Consider the following 18,295-nt stretch of genomic DNA (forward strand, 5'->3'; position numbering starts at 1 on the left):
TATATTTAATTTATAAAATAACCTTAAAAATTTAAAAGGTGGGTAGCAATTATTTTTTGAAATAATATTTAGGTTAGTTGAAACCTATTTTTTAAAAAATTGTAGGTTTAATTTTTTTTTATTATTTTATTTCATTTTAAATAACGAAAATATTTTTTTATTTAATTATTTTCGAAAATTATTATTTAAAATTAAATAATTCCTACATCCAACTATCTAATTCATCTTGTTGCAGGAGTATGTGTTTTAGCTTGTGTGTAAGTTTTATAAAACCTATTATTGCTTGATCTAAATTGTCATGGTTAACTTGTTGACAGATCCAATGATCTAATTTTAACCCATGGTTCAATTGTCAATAGGTCAAGTAAATACCAATAAACAATTCTTAATACTATATTATATTAGAATTATTTTCGAGTACATATAATATTTATACATGTACTATAATTTGAAATAAAATTATTAATTCTACATAAATAAATTTATAAAATATATGTATATATTTTTTTTTAAGATGTAATTATTCTTATATAGAGGTATATTTTATTAATACGGGACTTAAAAAATGTATAACTAATTACAATATAGAGGTTATTCTTATTTATAACTGGCTCAAATTGGGACTTCATTTTTTTATAACAAATTAGAGGTTATTCTAGAGTATTCTTAAATAGAGGTTCTACCGTAAATAAGTTTTAATTTAAAGAATATAAAATATTTTTGTGTTAGAATTATTATCCTATCCTTTACTACTAGATATCCATCCAATATCATATCCTTATCTGAGACTGAGATTGAGAGGAGACTCTGTCACTGCCGTGCTTCATTCAAATGATCCAATGATCTCATGTGGACATGCCTTAGCTGCAATCTGGTTTTGCAACCATCAATCTCATGCTTATATTCACCCTTGGTACAAGATGGAGGCTTTCAAGAAGACTTATGAACATACAGTTTACCCTGTGCCAAGCCATGATAAGTGGCCCAAAACAGGTCGAAATCCAATCTTTCCCCCAGGTGCAAACATTTTGCCAGGTAGACCAAAGAAAAAGCGAAGAAGAGATGCTGATGAGGCACCCCCTCCAAATTGCACAAAGACAAGGAGAACTAGCGCACTTATGCATTGTAGCAAATGCAAGAAACCTGGACACAGTTAGAGGACTTGCAAGAATGACGCAGCACCTGCTCCTATTCCTCCTCCAACTCAGGTAACACATTTTTAGCTGCAATCTTAGTATACATATGTCATTTGGATCCTTATGTCAATAAAATAACAGTGATTGTTTTTGTTTGGGGCCAAAAGAATAAGGGGGCCAGGCCACCAATACAAAATCCAAATAAGGAAACATTGAAGAGAAGGAAAAGAAGAAATGGAAAAAGCTAGGAGGGCTAGGCAGGCTACAGAAGGTGGTGGAGCTGGGTCAGCTGAGGCTGGAGGGTCTAATACATAGGATGGAGCAGTGTCCTGTTGTAGCATCTAGTGCACAAACTGTTGTATTTTGAATTAGTGCACATGATGCTTACTTTTGACACAAACACTTTAGTGTTTAGGGCTTTAGACTTTAGTTTTTTGAACTGCTATTGTTGCACATTATGTGCTGTGTCTGAATTAGTGCACATAATGCTTACATTTGACACAAACTCTTTAGTGTTTAGGCCTTCTAATTTATGTTTTTTGTTGCTGCTATTAGTAGACAATTTGTAGTAATACAAGAACTCAAAGCAATGTTTGCTTTTTACTAATTTAAAGTAGAATATCTTTCATTGATCAACAAAAGTTACACTTGTTACAATTAATTGCTCATGCTTTAAGCACAAACAACAAAATACATATTGCAATACATATTAAAAGGTATCTAATACATCCACTCCTTTGACATTTACAGGTTTGACTTCCATTTAGGGATTCATCAATGGTGGGAGTGTTGTCATCAAAACTCTCCACAACTTCATTTCTGTCTTTGCAGGTCATTGACTTCTCAACAGGTTCAGAATGGTCTTGGTTAGTCACAACATTGTCAACACCTTCAGATGATAGCATGGACACTTCTCTCTCCATATTTCGAATTCTCCTTAGCAGCCCAGGAATCACATCCTTCGATCGTTTTACAAATGGGTGGGTCGTACCACATCCAAAAGCCACACCCTTCTACTTCCTGCCACAACCAAAAACACTCGTGAACAGAAGGAAAGAATGACACAGAAGAAAATAAACCTTCGTCACATCATGGCATGGGCATCTAATGAACCTTCGTCCACGATTCCTACTTGTCCAGGATGTTACCATCTGTGAAACTCGAGGGGGACGACATTCGCAGTACTGAGGCCTCGCAGACATTTTTTTCTGGTTTGTGGTCTTCAGCTTCGACAATGGAGGACAGGTACCCAATACTTTCACTTTTATTTCTCTTCTCTTCTCTTCTCTTCTCTTCGACAATGGGGTTTGAGGATTTTCCCTCCTTTGCAAACCCAGATCTTCGTGACTGAGAAAATACAGATCTGGGTTTGGAGGATTTTAATTTAAATTTGTGTTTTTTTTTCTTTTAATTTTTTGTCTATTATTTTTTCTAATTAGCCATTAGTTAAACAAAAAAAACATTAATTTTTTTTTAATTTCCACGTCATAATAATTTATGACCTGGTAAGGTACTGCTTACTTGGACTGAGTCACGTAGACAAATAACGGGGTCAGGGGAACGGAGGTGTGTTTTTGCTTACAATATAGTGGTTTTGGGGGTTTACCCGCAGAAATTTGGGTTGTGGGGGTTTAGTGAAACCAAAACTAAAGTATTGGGGGTTTTGCCGCCATTTACCCTATATATATATTTTTAAAGGAATAGTCAAATTATTTAAGGAAAAATGAAAGAGCCTTATATAAGAAATTGCATATTATTTAAGGAAAATAACCGAATAATAATAATTCTTTTAATTTTAAATAGTCAATTTTTATATGAAAAAGGCTTTATTATGTGTTGTCAGTTGGCCATTTACTTATTAAATAGTCAAATTATTTAATTTTGATTTTTTTTTAAGGAAAACCGATACAGGTTAAAATAATAAAAGTACAAAATTACGCAATTAGAGGAGGATTTTCTTCCATTTATAATAGTTCATTGTCTATCCTAAAGGCATGCAGAGATACTTTTGATTGAGTCTAGGGGTGTTCACAAAGTATCCGATCCAATCCAATCCGCACGATCCAATCCAATCCAATCCGCAAAATGCGGATATCCGCACTTGTGCGGATTGGATTGGATTGAAAAATCTAAAATCCGCACTTGTGCGGATTGGATGTTGTTTGACCTCAAAAAGTAACCGATCCAATCCAATCCCCACTTAATTATATATATTTTTAAAAAATTATAATATGTAATATATATTAATTAAAAAAAGACACAAACTTCTAACTTCTTAATCTTTTTTAGTAATATATTGAGTTGGTGCATTTTATTTATTTTGTAATAAAAAACACAAGAAAAATAATTCTTATTCACATAGACACATACACATAAAATTTAAATATATATATACTAGCTTATTTATTTTAGTAATTAGATACATATATATTTTAGTGTAAATCTAAAGATAAGTATATATATATATATTGATATATATGGATATTGGTTTAATTTGTATATAAATAGAGATGGAAATAGATTATTATTGGAGATTAAGAAACAATAGTCTTTTTTTAACTTTTTTTCTATGAGATATTAAATAATTTATTATTGAAAAAATAACCGATCCAAAATAACCGATCTAATCCGCACTATTGCGGATTGGATTGGATTGGATTTAAACTCTTATGCGGATCGGATTGGATCCAAAATATAAAATCCGCACTAGTGCGGATTGGATGTTGTTTGACAAAAAAAGTGCGGATTGGATCGGATGAACACCCCTAATTGAGTCAATTATTTGTAACTCATAATTTGTGGTTATTAGCATTTATTTTATAATAATTTACTTTCATAGTGTTTTATTTTAAATTTTTTAATTTATATAGAAAGTAATAAGTATATAAGATAATTGTTTTTATTATGTTGATTTTTTTTTTAATATGTTTTAAGAATTTTATGTCTATATTTAATATTATTTTCTTATTTATTTATTTTTATAAAATTATTTTTCAAAAACACTATCATTTTTCTTGTTACTTCTCTTACTTCTTCTCTCTCACTCAAAAGTTCTTAAAAGGAATATCGTTAATATTATTTCCAAAAGTGTTATAACCAAAACTACATATACATAAATAGACAAAGAGACTTTGATTTGTTATGTGTATCTTCTATTTTCTAAATGATCGATTTGTTGTTTTATGATAATATATGAGTGAGTAAATATTACAATTATTGTATATAACTAATAATAAAATAAATCATCATTAACCTTAACCTTGCCAATTTTCACATGGGGATAGAATGGAAGTGATCTAATCAATGACATACCAATACATAGGATTTGCCCACACTTTTTTTATTATTATTAATAATTAAGAAAAAAAATAATATTATGCTATGAATAAGTTTGTTTTAATTAATCATGCATTACCATATATATATATATGAACGTGTGAGGCAAGTAAAAATGAAGACTTTTGTAGTTTGGTCAAACAAGTTTTATATAATATCATCTATAACAAAACTTTGTTAATTTTGCCTCTCTTTTAATTAATCAATTAATTAATTAGTATTACTAAAGTTAATAGCCGAGAGAGTTATAGAGATTGAATTATCAATGGAATTCATCATCATCCTTCCCTTTCTTCATCCTCAAATTCATTATTATTATAATTGAAATTTATTAAAATATTGCGGTATGAATATTTAAGTTTAACTCTATGTTGCACATAAATATCTAAATTTAATTTTTGATAGTAATAGTACTTAAGTTATATTTCTGAAACTCTGTAAGTATCTGACTGTTAAATGTTAAGTCATTATCCATGTGTCATTTTCTTATTGGTATATTTAAACTAATTTTATATATATAAAAAATTAATGACTTGGACCAATGAAAAATTGTCACATGTTAATTTACTTAATACTTAAAAATCAGGTATTTACAAAAGTTCCATAATTGTAACTTGGTATTATTACTAAAAAAAATTAAACTTAAGTATTTATTTACAATTGAGAGTTAAACTTAGGTATTTATGCCGCAAATTACTTTAAAGTATTTTTCAATTAATTTGAATTTTACGTATATTCTTGAAAAAATTTCAAAAAATATATATTGATGCGCCTCTATCTGTTTCAACATGTAAAAGAAAATTTCATATTCGTGTGTTAACGAGTCTCACATTATTAATGTGTGGAAAGATAATAGAATATATAAGTTGAATGTACTCCTCTCATTGTCAATTGGTTTTGAAATGGAATCTCATTCACCTTATCCCAAATTCTAACATGGTATCAAAGCAAAACAAACAAAAAAACTCGACTATCCGACCCAACCAAAAAAAAAACGATCGAAGTAGAGCCAAAAAAAAGAGCCACCAAAAATTCAAAAATAAATGATCCAAGAGCCAAAGTCAAAAAAACCACTTGTGATTCGGGAATAGTGAGCTAAAAAAGGAGCCACCTATCCAAAAATATGGATCCAAAAAATCAAAAAATACAGATCCAAAAAGTAGAGCAAAAGAGCCACTTGTGATTAGGGAAAGTGAGCCAAAAAAAACTGCTTATGATCGAGTTGTCCAAGATGGTGAGCAGATAAAATAACTACCATGTTGAGGGGGATGTTAGAGAGTCTCACATTTATAATGTGTAGAAAGATAATAGAATATATAAGATGATTGAGTTACTTCTCTCATTGCCAATTGATTTTGAGATGAAACCTCATTCATCTTAAGTTATTTTAAGATTTTGTAAAATTTTAAGAATTTCGAAATAGAATAATTTACGGTATAAATACTTAAATTTAACTCCCACTTGTAAATAAATTATAAATACTTAAATTTATTTTTTGTTGATTATAATACTTGCATTATATTTGTGGAATTTCGTACGTATGTGGCCATTAAATGTTCATTATTTACGTGTTGTTTTCTTATTAGTATATTTAAATTAATTTTTTTTAAAAAAATAAAAATTTAATAATCTATATTAAATGTGAAAGTCACTGCAAAAGTTCTATTTGCAACTTAAAAAAAAAAGTTTGACTAAAAAATCAATTTTTAAGGGGTAGAATTTTCCTAATACATATTATGTATAACAAAAGTTTGTTAATTTTGCCTCTCTTTTAATTAGCATTATTACTTAAGTTGAGAGTTGAGAGAGTTAGAGAGATTGATTAAATCATCAATGGAAGTCATCATCATCATCACCACCATCACCCTCCTTCTAATCTCTTTCTTCTTCCTCAAATTCATTACCAGAAGAAGAAACCCAACTCTTCCACCGGGACCCTTTGCTCTTCCCATCATCGGAAATCTCTTATTCATCCGAAAATCCTTCTCCCAACTCGAACCCATCCTCCGCAACCTCCACGCCAACTACGGTCCCCTCGTCTCTCTCCACCTCGGCTCACGCCGCGCCGTCTTCATAGCCGACCGTGTTTTAGCCCACCAAGCTCTAGTCCAAAACGGCGCCGTATTCGCCGACCGTCCACCGGCTCTACCCACCGCTAAAATCTTCAACAGTAATCAGCACAGTATCAGCTCAGCCAGGTACGGCTCGACTTGGCGGCTCCTGCGCCGAAACATCAGCTCCGAAATCCTACACCCTTCAAGGGTCAAGTGCTATTCACGCGCTCGCAAATGGGTTTTGGATATTCTCTTAAAACGACTCGAATTGGATTCACAAAACGCTGCCGTTTTGGCTCATTTTCAGTACGCTATGTTTTGTTTATTGGTTTTGATGTGTTTTGGGGTAAATAATAAGATTGATGAAACTAAGATTAAAGAGATTGAGAATGTTCAACGTCGATCGTTGTTGACTTTTTCAAGATTCAATATACTCAATGTGTTCCCAAGGTTGACTAAGATTGTGTTTAGAAAAAGGTGGGAAGAGTTGTTGAAGCTGAGACAAGAACAAACTCAGATTCTGTTACCTCTCATAAATTCTAGGAACAAGGTTGATGATGATGATGATGATTTTGTGGTTTGTTATGTTGATACTTTGTTGGGTTTAGAGTTAGGAGAGGAAATGAGGAAGCTTGATTCAGATGAAATGGTTAGTTTGTGTTCTGAGTTTTTGAATGCTGGTACTGATACAACCTCAACTGCATTGCAATGGATCATGGCTAATTTAGTCAAATATCCCAAAATTCAACACAAGATTTATGATGAGATTAAAGGGGTTGTTACAGCCAAGACCGGTTCTAAGGTATATAATATTTTTTCTATATGTTTTCTTATTATTTAATAGTTTATCTATATGCTAATATATATTTTTTTTCTTCATAATTTCGGGGCGGTGAGCGTTCGGTTGAAGGAGGAGAAAGAGGGGTGATTGAAGAGGAGGATTTGGAGAAGATGAGTTATTTGAAAGGTGTGATTTTGGAAGGGTTAAGGAGACACCCTCCAGCTCATTTTGTGTTGCCACATGCAGTGAGTGAGGATGTTGTTTTGGGTGGACATTTGGTGCCTAAGAATGGGAGTGTTAATTTCATGGTTGCTGAGATGGGTTGGGATCCAAAGGTGTGGGAGGATCCTATGGAGTTTAAACCAGAGAGGTTTATTAATGGTGATGGTAGTAAGGTTGAGTTTGATGTAAGTGGGAATAGGGAGATAAAGATGATGCCTTTTGGTGTTGGGAGGAGGATATGTCCTGCTCATGCTTTGGCTATGCTTCATTTGGAGTATTTTGTGGCTAATTTGGTTTGGAAGTTTGAGTGGAATAAGGTTAATGATGTTGATGATGTTGATTTGTCTGAGGTACAAGAGTTCACAGTTGTTATGAAGAATCCTTTGCATGCATGCTTGACTCTCAGGAAACACTAGGAGACTACATATATGATAAATATGTCTATCTGCAGTTGTTGGTTTAATTGTGTCTTAAGTTAATTAAGTTGATCAATAAAGATATTATTTGGTGTGGTTTTCATATGGCTGGTGTGATGTTAAGACACATATATATATTTAGTAGTCCTAGACAATTAACAAAGACTAATTGAAAACTTTCTAAAAGAATTGAAGAAGCCTTCATTATGAATGTTAAGACACTGTTTCGATTAACCAAACTAGTAGCAAAACACACACAAAACAGTAGCAAATAGCACAATTGATATGTATATTGAATATATGAGTAAACTATTTGCAATTGATAGAAACCCTTAAGCCCCTTTGATGCAAAGATTTTACTCACCTACATATAGTAATAATTCCTCACTCAAAGCATGAGCATGAGAGATTATTGACTTGAACAGCATCTGATTCTCATCATCATAATCATCAGTGTGTCTCATCAAATAGTACTTGGGATTGATTTTAGGTGAAGCATTAGCTATATATATGGCTGTGCTGTGATTTGCCTCCTTTATTTAAAGTATTTCAACAATTAACAGATTTAGATAACTACATACATACATTATTTGCATTTCAATTACAATGTAAAAATTAAGAGTTGAATTTCAGATGCAAACAATCATGTTGTAAGCTCTGAAAATATTCTTACTTCCCCACCCATCCCACAACCTAATCTTTTAAGCCAATATTAACTAATTAATTAATTAATTTTATAATTTAGAAGGGTATTTGCAAATAAATGAGAAACTTGAATAAAAAATGACTCATAAATAATTTAAACTAATATTCCTTATTAATAAAACCCATAACAATGTGTAGGTGAAAATATTGAGTAAAAAAATGATAAGCTGAGAATGATAGCTCAAATGCGTATTGATATTAAGTTGAGGAATTTAATTAAGAACATTTTTGGCGATGTAATGATGAATTTTAATTTAAGCAAAGGTAATGTAATAAGTACAGTTTCATGCTTGCAGATTCAGAAAAAAAATAAATAAACTAACAAAGACTTTTCAAATGATGTTTGACATCAAAATTGGCAGCTGTGCAAATTGTATTATATGAACATCAATGTGTTCTAACTATGGGCCTCTTTGTCTGATGACTCAAGTTCTGGCTAACACAACCTTGTTTGATACAATAGATAAAACAATCCTCAATGATAACTTATAATGGGAAATGAAAAGGGCCACTGACCGTCGTGCTTACCACCGCTCTTTACTTGAAACCGCTTTGTTGTCTGCCATCTGGAATCGAAAGTAGGACTACCGGTTTTGAGGGCCTAACGTAGGGAGCATCACATCTGAAATATCCTTTCCTTTCAAGCTGCAATACATCTCCCCTCTTCAGATTTCGCATGTTCGAGTCCCCAACAGCTGCGGTCTCCTTTTTAGTGCACGGATTAAGAACATCAAGGAAATCCTCGCCTTCTTCAAGCTGCAATGATAAGTCAAAAGTACCAACCACTTAATCATCAAAGTCCAAATATGCACCAAGTAAGTATATTTGAAATTGATTAACACATACATACCTTCTTCTTTGTAATTAAATAATCAAACTCCATCAATGAGAGTTTAACCAGCTCATCTGTTTCAGGTAACCATGTAAGCTTCAACTTGGTAGTCTTCACAGATCCTTCGAGATGCAAAACTCCCGTTAACTGTGTTACCTTTCCTTCTTGGTCCTTTTCAATTCCCTTAATAATGGCATTCCCCCAATCCATTAACGTAACTTCCTCATCTGCTGCAATTAACTCAGCATCGGCATAATCTAACCATATACTCTTCGTAAATGTTGTAGCCTTGTCTCCAGCACCTTCGTATTTCTTATGCTTAGGAATAATTCGGACAAATGGTTCCTCGGGTCCATTAGTCAGGGTCAACAACACACGCCTCTCTTCAATAATAGCTGTATGCCTAGGACACACGGGATCAATTATCTTCTTATTTATGGACCAAAGCTTGTCCCACTCCATGAGATTAAGATTTTTTGAAGCTCCCTGTAAATATATCAACATTCAGATTCAGTAAATGATTCTAACTCGAGTCACCTTAATCCACATAAAATAATACTACACTAGTCAAATATGAGAAATCCAACAACATAATATATATAAGGCTCAATAATAATACCATTATATAGGAATATGGCTTACCTGCTCAAGAATGAACTGAATCAATGCTTCAACTTTAAGACCTCTTCGCACAATTCCTTGGACAGTTGGAAAACGAGGATCATCCCATCCATCAACCTGTCCATTTTGAACAAACCATAGAAGCTTACGCTTGCTAAGGAGTGTATAAACCATATTCAACCGGCTGAATTCATACAAAAAGACCTTTCTCAAACCCATATCCTCTTGAATCCGATAATATTGCGCATTGCGATCATGGTACTCACTAGACCGAAGAGCATGAGTTATACCCTCTATAGAATCAACAAACGGGCATGCAAAATCATAAGTTGGATATATCTTGTACTTTGACCCAATCCTATGATGAGGGATCGGATTGCAACGGTAATATACAGGATCACGAAGTGATTTGTTAGGATCTTGCATATCAAGTTTTCCCCGCACACAACACTGCAGACCTCTTTCAGATCCTGCAATCATTTCCTTCCATAATTTCATATTCTCCTCTATGCTGTTGTTTCTGCATTTTGATTCAATTCCATCCATCCTTTCTTTCTGCATTTGCTCACGTGGGGTGTCATCAACATATGCTTTACCCTCACAAATCAACTTTTCAGCCATTTCCATCAACTGAGGGAAGTAATCAGAAGTATATGTAACAGTTTCAAACTTAATGCCCAAGGTCTCAATATCCTTTAGAAGATTGTCTACAAACTCGTTGCTTTCTTTTGCAGGATTTGTATCATCAAATCGTATAATAACTTCTCCTTGGTATCTTTGAGCAAAATACTGATTCAACAGTGCCGCCTTTGAATGTCCAATATGAAGATAACCACTGGGTTCTGGGGCAAATCTCAGTTTCACTTTTCCAATCTCAGCATCTGGAAGATCTACTTCAAATGTAGACCTGCTTCCTGCTTTAGAAACATCCCCATTTACACTCTTTGTAGATTGACTAACTCCTTGATGCTCTTTTGATTTAACAGGCACTGGCTTTCCTTTTTTGCCAACATACGTAGCAACAACTTCTGTTAAAGCGTCGCTGTGTTCCGCCAAGATTGAATTGAACCATCTTACAAGATTCTGATACTTATTTGATTTCCTCAAACTTTCCCATCTAGGCCCGGTTCCTGAAGCATACATAATAATACTAAGCATATCTCTTTCAAGCACAGCTTGATAAATAGTTAATTGTTCTACATTTTTATTAGAAAATATATACCTGCAAGACCTGACCAAATTGCTATATCTGCAATTGACAAACAATGACCAACCAGAAATGTACGGCTCTTTAAATAAAGATCCACATATTTGCATGCGGTCTCAAATGCAGAACCTGATGAAAGAACAGGACTATATTCCAGCCATTCATCAATCTGAAAAAGAGAGGAAGGAGACCAAGTAACCGACAAAGTAATTAAAAATGGAGCACTAAACAAACATGCAATTGAGTTATCTATAAGGAAAGTCACCTGGCCAGATTCATATGCATTCCGCCCACAGAAATTAGGAATGGTGGAAATCCGAGCAACATATCGAAGTAGTACATATGTTCCATGTAATTTTAGCCTAAAAAACATTAAAGTTTAACAGAAGGTTATGTCAGATTGAAAATTGTTTGTTACACAGATTGTTTATAAGTATCAACAGAAAGATGAGCTACCCCTCTTGGGTATAACTCAATACACTATGAGCTAGCTTGACAACCACTTCCACTTTAAGTTTTTGGATTCTAAACAAATGACTTTACTGAGGCCCCAATGGCTTTTTTCCACATTGTCACAAACTGTTTAATCAATTTTCATATATAAAAAAAAATTTCTTAAAACAATCAACCACTTACACCTACATAAGTTTAGTGTATTGTCACCAACAAGGTCTTACACCATGATAATAAAAGATCAATTTGAAACAAACCCAACTTATACATTGGTCTTACAACTAAAGCTTAAATTAAGTTGGAAATTAAATAGAGAAGAAAGAGTAATTACCCATCAGTGAACTCAAAAAACGGAGGAGAATCAGAAGAATCAGAAGTGTCAATGGTGAGAGAGATCCCGGCAACCTTAGCAGCAGCAATGACCGAGAGTGGAGGAGTATTTGGCGGATAAACCAGCGACTTTATCTCCATGTTGGAGCAAGGCGATGGACGCAAGGAGTATTTGTGTGCACCTTTGTTAGAGTACTCTCCGGTCTGCCCCTAGGTTTTGAACTTCCCTCAGTTTGTCAAAGTATGGGATCAGCCTAAAAAATGCTAACCCATTCAAATTATGTTTTATGCATAACCCAACCCACACATTATGGGGTAATTTGGGTTGGGTTACAACCCTTATCTGAAAATTTAGATCTGAGCATAATAAATTCAAACATAAACTAAAGAGGAGAAAAAATTCAAACACTAGCAAAGACTTTCAAAATTCCAAATAAAAGATCATAAATTCATCCAAAATATTATAATCCAAATTGTACATTCATTTAAAGTAATATAACAAATATAAATCTGAAAAATGATCAAATTACAGAATCACAAACAAAATAAATAAAAGATAAAAAAAATTCTAGACCAACATTACGACATAATAGATAACAAAAATATTCCAAAAAAACACAAAAATAAGGTAGCTAAACTCAGTAAAACAACCAAAGGAAAAAAAATATAAATAGCTTGATAAGATCATATAGGTGATATTGACTCTTAAATTCTAAAAAATCAAATTTATTACACAATGAAACTACCTGAACTTGTCTATTTGGATAGCTGAACTGAGTAAGAATATTTAAAATAAAAGGCAGTCACTAAAGTTGGCCAAATTAGCTCTCAATAATTTGCAATACAATGCTACTCACTCCTCTTTTAATTGTTCTCATAAAGCTCCTTACACTAACTCTGCAATAGCCTAGTGTTTGCAATATTTGATGAGCAAAGCTTGAGTAATTTCCATTAAAGTCAAAAAATTCTCAGAGATATAAAGTTGGCATGTCACAGTTAATCTTTCTCAAAAAAAAAAAAAAAACTTTACAGTAAATCATAAATCATACATGGCCTACAATATATATATAATACATATAAATAACAAAAAAAAATCAAAATTACCTTGTCCAAGAATTTGTGCTTTTAATAATATATGATTTAGACTGCAAAAATAAGAGAGAACATTAAATAAATGTTTATACTCATAATAAGTTATTACTGGTTCTACTCATTATAAAAATCAAAGATTCAAGAAGTTAAAAAACAAACAAAATGAAAGAAACGAAAAGATCATACACAGATTTCTTCTGCTCATTATACTCAAAATTTGGAATTATAACAAAAATACATATATGAAAATGAAAGAAACGAAATGTACAATTATAAACTACGAACTCCGAAATAACTGTTTACATTACAAAAAAAAAAATTAAAGGTTGTGTCTTTGTCTGAGGCGATGGATCGGTTTTGTCGCCGCACACTGCGCTTAGGAGGAGTTCGTCTGAGGAGGCTGACCACGGGCAGCGGCTGTTTAGTGTTTAGGGTTTGTTTAGATTAATCACATGTGTGCAAGTACACGGTAAGAATAACATCTATTATTAATTGTATTTGTGTGTAATATGAGGTAATTACACAATTTGATACGTTTGTCTGACCATTACACTGTAACTGTGTAATTGGAAGTGATTGAGGGTTCTAATTATACTCTCCAATTCTCATGGCCCCTATGAAAATTGAATGTAATTACACTTTGTAATTACTAAAGACTTTCCATATTAAACATTAGCTACTAAAAAATATTATTTTTCCGTATAATTTTTAACTATTTTGCCAAACAAGATATTGAGAATTCATGTATAATTACCAACTTATATGCAAACACACCTTGCAATTTAAAATAGAGTGTAATTACTAATTTGTGTAATTACCCTACCTAGTAATTACACAGTTATTTCCAAACACACCCTAAATATAATTTGATAACCGATTTAGTTATTTATTGGATCGGATGTAATTCAATTTGATTTTTAAAATTTACATTCGATCTGATCTAATTATGATTAGATATTTAACTTTATTATATTAATTAAAATTAGATTGAATCACTTTCTGCATATCCCTAATCCTAATCAAGTCATTATATTGAGTTGCATAATGTACTATGCACATATATTTGTCTTTATATGAAAAAAATCATATTGTAAAAATTAATAATTTTGTATATGCGGTGCAGTTTGAAACGTAATTATTAAATTTAAAACTATAAATTGCACTACACCGTGCAGTTTGGTAAAATTGCAAACTATAATTGCAGTGCAAAGAATTTCAAACCCTATTTTTTTTTACGGTGCAGGCTGTTGTACGGTGTGGACGGTTTGATAAACACTCTTAAACCTTACTCACATTATTAATAGGGATAATTTAAAAAAAAAAGTTAAAAACAACAAAAAATTAAAAAAGTACAGTTGTCAGGATTTTAAATATTCTTATGATTTTATTTACATAAAATACAGTCTTTTGATGTATGCTTATATTGTACTTTTATTAATTTATTATTGATTTTTTTTTGTTATTTATATGTTCTTTTTTGTTGTTATTTTGATATTATTTTCGTGTTATTTTTATATAATTTTTTTTATTATTTTTATAAAACACCATAGAAATATATATAAAAACAATCTTGTAAAAATATAAAAAATTGACAAAAAAAAATAATACTTTATCTAATTATCTCCTATTAATATTCACATAAATCATTAATTTTTGCAAATCATTGTCACTTTCTTCTCTCTCTCTTGTGTCATACATACATACATAGATTTAGCATAGATAAGTTGCTATATATATTAAGTAAAACATTTGTTATTTAACTCATAATTTTGCCAATTTCTACACACAAATTATTAGGATTTAGGACAAATAACTTTTTCCTCTTCCATTTTTGTATATTCCCAATTGAGAGTTTATACTAAAATATGTATTTTTTAAAACTGATATTTATAAATTTAATACTAAATAGAAATAATTTGGCCTTGGCCCATATAAGGTCCATTTATCTCAGTCCAATTTCCTAATATTTACAATAAAAATGTAATCATCTATGGTCCAATTTCTTATTTGGGCTTTAAGGTTTGAGTCTTCTTTTAGGTTCTTATGAATTTCTTCATCATATATGGTATTGGTGGTGTGGGTCTCCAATGTAAATACATAAATTACTCTAGGAATTATTTCACAAATATATAAAAATAACAAAATAAATTTAAAAATAGAGTTGTACAAAATTTTAAATATTTTTTACAATTTTTACGATTTTATTTACAGAATATACAGTATGTGTTTTTATATTGTACCCTTTTTAATTTTTTGTTGATTGCATGTTATTTTTTTTTATGTTATTTAGATATTATTTTCCTGTACTTTTTTGTTGTTTTTTTATAATATTGTACAAATGTAAAAAAAATCTTGAATGTAAAAATATAAAACTTTTACAAAAATATTACTTACGGCATTTATGTAAACCCGGAAGTTGGGCCTTATAGAAAGCCCAAAAGCCCAAAACTGGTTCAAGTAAAGGCCAGGCCCATATTGAACTGAATTAGGGATAGTGAGTGAGTTTATATGATGGCTCTGCTAGGGTTAGGGTTTAAGGCTGCCTTCATCGTAGCAGAGAGAGAGAGAAAGAGAGAGAAAGAGTAGAGAGTAGAGATGAAGACAATCCTTTCCTCGGAGACCATGGACATCCCTGAGGGGATCCAGATCAAGGTCCATGCCAAGATCATCGAAGTTGAGGGACCTCGAGGCAAACTTGTCCGTAACTTCAAGCATCTCAACCTAGATTTCGAGCTCATCACCGATGAAGAAGGAAAACGTAAGCTTAAGATTGAGTCGTGGTTCGGTACCCGCAAGACCAGCGCCGCCATCCGTACTGCTCTCAGCCACGTTGAGAATCTCATCACTGGTGTCACCAAAGGTTACCGCTACAAGATGCGTTTCGTATATGCTCATTTTCCTATCAACGCTTCCATCACCAACTCCAACAAGTCTATTGAGATCCGTAACTTTTTGGGCGAGAAAAAGGTCATCTTTTTTTCTTTTTTTCTGTTGTTAGATTGATTAGACAATGCTAGGTTATTTCTGTAACTTTCATATCTATGTGTGTGTGTGTTTTGTGATGTAGATTTTTGATTGTTTGTGCTTGGCAGATCATGAAAAAGGTCATTTTTTGGTTAAGAACTGATTAATGGGTTGGTTTTCATTTTCCCATAGAGTAGATGAAATGATGAACAAAATTTAGAAATGCTCTGTTGTTTCTGTAACTTTCTTATATCTGTGTGAAGTGTAAATTTTTGATTGTTGTGTTTGGAAGAGCACGTAAAATTGTTTGAGCACTTTCATATGACTACTTTCATATATCTGTGTTTGTGTAGTGTAGTGTAGATTTTTTGATTGTTTGTGTTTGGCAGAGCATGAAAAATGTGTTTTTCCTTTTCTTTTTGCTAAGAATTGATTTATGGGCTGATTTTCATTTTTCCATTTCTGTTTTAGAGTATATGAAATAATGAACCAATGTTAGAAATGCTAGGTTGTGTCTGTAACTTTCATACATATGTGTGGTGTAAATTTTTGATTGTTTGTGTTAGGCTGAGCATGCAAAATTTGTGTTTAGTTACAATGTCTTATGCATATGGTCCATTTCCATTGTTGTAAGTTGTATGTTACAATGTTAATAATAATAATAATAATAATAATAATATGCAGCATATCATATGACTACTTGTGTTGGTTTCCTAAAATTTATCCATTTTTGTTTGATAATCAGGTGAGAAAGGTGGATATGCTTGATGGAGTGACAATCCTCCGATCTGAGAAGGTTAAGGATGAGCTTGTTTTGGATGGTAATGATATTGAACTTGTCTCAAGATCTTGCGCTCTCATTAACCAGGTATGCTATCTCTCTTTTATGTGTATTTTGTTAAAATAACATAGAAAGGAACTGAGATTTTGATTTATTTTTTTCCCTTGACAGAAATGCCATGTGAAGAACAAGGATATCAGGAAATTTCTGGATGGTATCTATGTCAGCGAGAAGGGAACTATCGCAAATGAGGAATGATCTTTTGTTATAGGAATACTCATTTTAGTCTTTCGAACTAGTTTAATTTCATTTCTTGATGTGATTGGGTAAGTTAAGTTTTATTTAATTGCAGATTTTGTCTGAAAGACTTGTATAAGCTTGGTTTTAAATTGAGATTTGGATCTCTACGATTTTGGCTTGTCTCATTTCATTTTTAACTATGTTATGGTTTTGCTTAGTCATTTACTTCTTTGGGAAAAATATAAAATATCATGTGTGACGATTATCTTGAAATTAATTTTGTGTATGATTATGGTTTTGTTCACTCTAATGCAAAATTAAGACAACATGAGCAAATTACAAAAACGATTAATGAAGAAAAGTTTGCAATGGATCATGGCTAATTTTGTCAAACATCCCCAAATTCTTTAGAAGATTTATGATGAGATTAAGGAGGTTGTAAGGCTAAGGGAAAAGAAGGAGAATATTGAAATTGAAAAGGAAGATTTGCAGATGATGAGTTATTTGAAAGCTGTGATTGTGGGAGGGCTCACTTTGTGAGTGAGGCTGTTGTTTTGGGTAGACATTTGGTGACCAAGAATGGGAATATTAACTTCATGGCTAAGATGGGTTGGGATCCAAAGGTGTGGGAGGATCCTATGGAGTTTAAGCCACAGAGGTTTATTAATGGTGATGGTGGTAAGGTTGAGTTTGATATAACACTTAGGCACTAGACCATACCTAACTACCAAATCTATTTATTTAGGACTAGGACTTGGACTAGTTAGTACATATATACTATTTGTTTAATTGTATCTCAAGATAATTAAGTTGAACAATAAACAAACACAGTATTTATGCTTTCATATTCATAATAAAATTGCTGGTGTGATGTGATGTTAAGACACACACCCACACATACATATAAAAAACTTTATAAACAATTGAATTGAAGAAGCCTCCAACACCTCATTATGAATGTTAAGTCCTATGCATTGGAAATGGGAATTAACACTACAATTTTATTTGTTTGGTATTCATTGCATAAATAATCTAAATATGACAACATATATTGATACAGATAGAGAAAGCTTGGAACTTTCCTTGTTCTCTTCCTAAGGGAAAATGGTCCGTAAATTCATACTA

General features: G+C 32.1%; 3 protein-coding genes across 11 annotated transcripts; 2 read left to right on the plus strand and 1 right to left on the minus strand.

Annotated features, from left to right (window-relative positions):
- The first annotated feature begins 6,163 nt into the window (after positions 1–6,163).
- LOC115717207 (cytochrome P450 89A2) lies at positions 6,164–8,050 on the plus strand. Its single transcript, XM_061116043.1, has 2 exons — positions 6,164–7,320; positions 7,449–8,050. Exons 1-2 carry the CDS (start codon positions 6,306–6,308, stop codon positions 7,943–7,945), a joined length of 1,512 nt encoding a protein of 503 aa, XP_060972026.1. The 5' UTR covers positions 6,164–6,305; the 3' UTR covers positions 7,946–8,050.
- Positions 8,051–8,828: 778 nt separating this feature from the next.
- On the minus strand, positions 8,829–13,667 carry LOC115715724 (glutamate--tRNA ligase, cytoplasmic). 9 transcript variants are annotated; one of them, XM_030644390.2, is made up of 8 exons: positions 13,489–13,667; positions 13,198–13,238; positions 12,095–12,347; positions 11,576–11,672; positions 11,326–11,479; positions 10,125–11,233; positions 9,501–9,968; positions 8,829–9,406 (listed from the first exon to the last, which is right to left on the minus strand). In XM_030644390.2, exons 3-8 carry the CDS (start codon positions 12,232–12,234, stop codon positions 9,188–9,190), a joined length of 2,187 nt encoding a protein of 728 aa, XP_030500250.2. In that variant the 5' UTR covers positions 12,235–12,347; positions 13,198–13,238; positions 13,489–13,667; the 3' UTR covers positions 8,829–9,187. The 9 variants fall into 9 exon arrangements, with proteins under 9 accessions (XP_030500250.2, XP_060972031.1, XP_060972028.1 ...); XM_061116048.1 differs by having other exon boundaries at positions 13,454–13,651; XM_061116045.1 differs by having other exon boundaries at positions 13,372–13,651.
- Positions 13,668–15,671: 2,004 nt separating this feature from the next.
- On the plus strand, positions 15,672–17,443 carry LOC115716386 (large ribosomal subunit protein uL6). Its single transcript, XM_030645171.2, has 3 exons — positions 15,672–16,152; positions 16,895–17,017; positions 17,102–17,443. Exons 1-3 carry the CDS (start codon positions 15,781–15,783, stop codon positions 17,186–17,188), a joined length of 582 nt encoding a protein of 193 aa, XP_030501031.1. The 5' UTR covers positions 15,672–15,780; the 3' UTR covers positions 17,189–17,443.
- The last annotated feature ends 852 nt before the right edge of the window (positions 17,444–18,295 follow it).

This window comes from Cannabis sativa, chromosome 5, assembly GCF_029168945.1.
Source record: "Cannabis sativa cultivar Pink pepper isolate KNU-18-1 chromosome 5, ASM2916894v1, whole genome shotgun sequence".
Taxonomy (NCBI): Eukaryota; Viridiplantae; Streptophyta; class Magnoliopsida; order Rosales; family Cannabaceae; genus Cannabis; species Cannabis sativa.

Bases quoted from the DNA above. Each gene is read 5' to 3' on its own strand.
- LOC115717207 (XM_061116043.1), top strand. From the start codon at position 6,306: ATGGAAGTCATCATCATCATCACCACCATCACCCTCCTTCTAATCTCT. The intron at 7,321-7,448 runs GTTCTAAGGTAT...GAGGAGAAAGAG, and splicing joins GGTTGTTACAGCCAAGACCG to GGGTGATTGAAGAGGAGGAT.
- LOC115715724 (XM_030644390.2), bottom strand. From the start codon at position 12,234: ATGGAGATAAAGTCGCTGGTTTATCCGCCAAATACTCCTCCACTCTCG. The intron at 11,673-12,094 runs GTAATTACTCTT...AATGTTTTTTAG, and splicing joins TTTTTTGAGTTCACTGATGG to GCTAAAATTACATGGAACAT. The intron at 11,234-11,325 runs GTATATATTTTC...TGTATGCTTCAG, and splicing joins AATTTGGTCAGGTCTTGCAG to GAACCGGGCCTAGATGGGAA.
- LOC115716386 (XM_030645171.2), top strand. From the start codon at position 15,781: ATGAAGACAATCCTTTCCTCGGAGACCATGGACATCCCTGAGGGGATC. The intron at 16,153-16,894 runs GTCATCTTTTTT...TTTGATAATCAG, and splicing joins ACTTTTTGGGCGAGAAAAAG to GTGAGAAAGGTGGATATGCT. The intron at 17,018-17,101 runs GTATGCTATCTC...TTCCCTTGACAG, and splicing joins CTTGCGCTCTCATTAACCAG to AAATGCCATGTGAAGAACAA.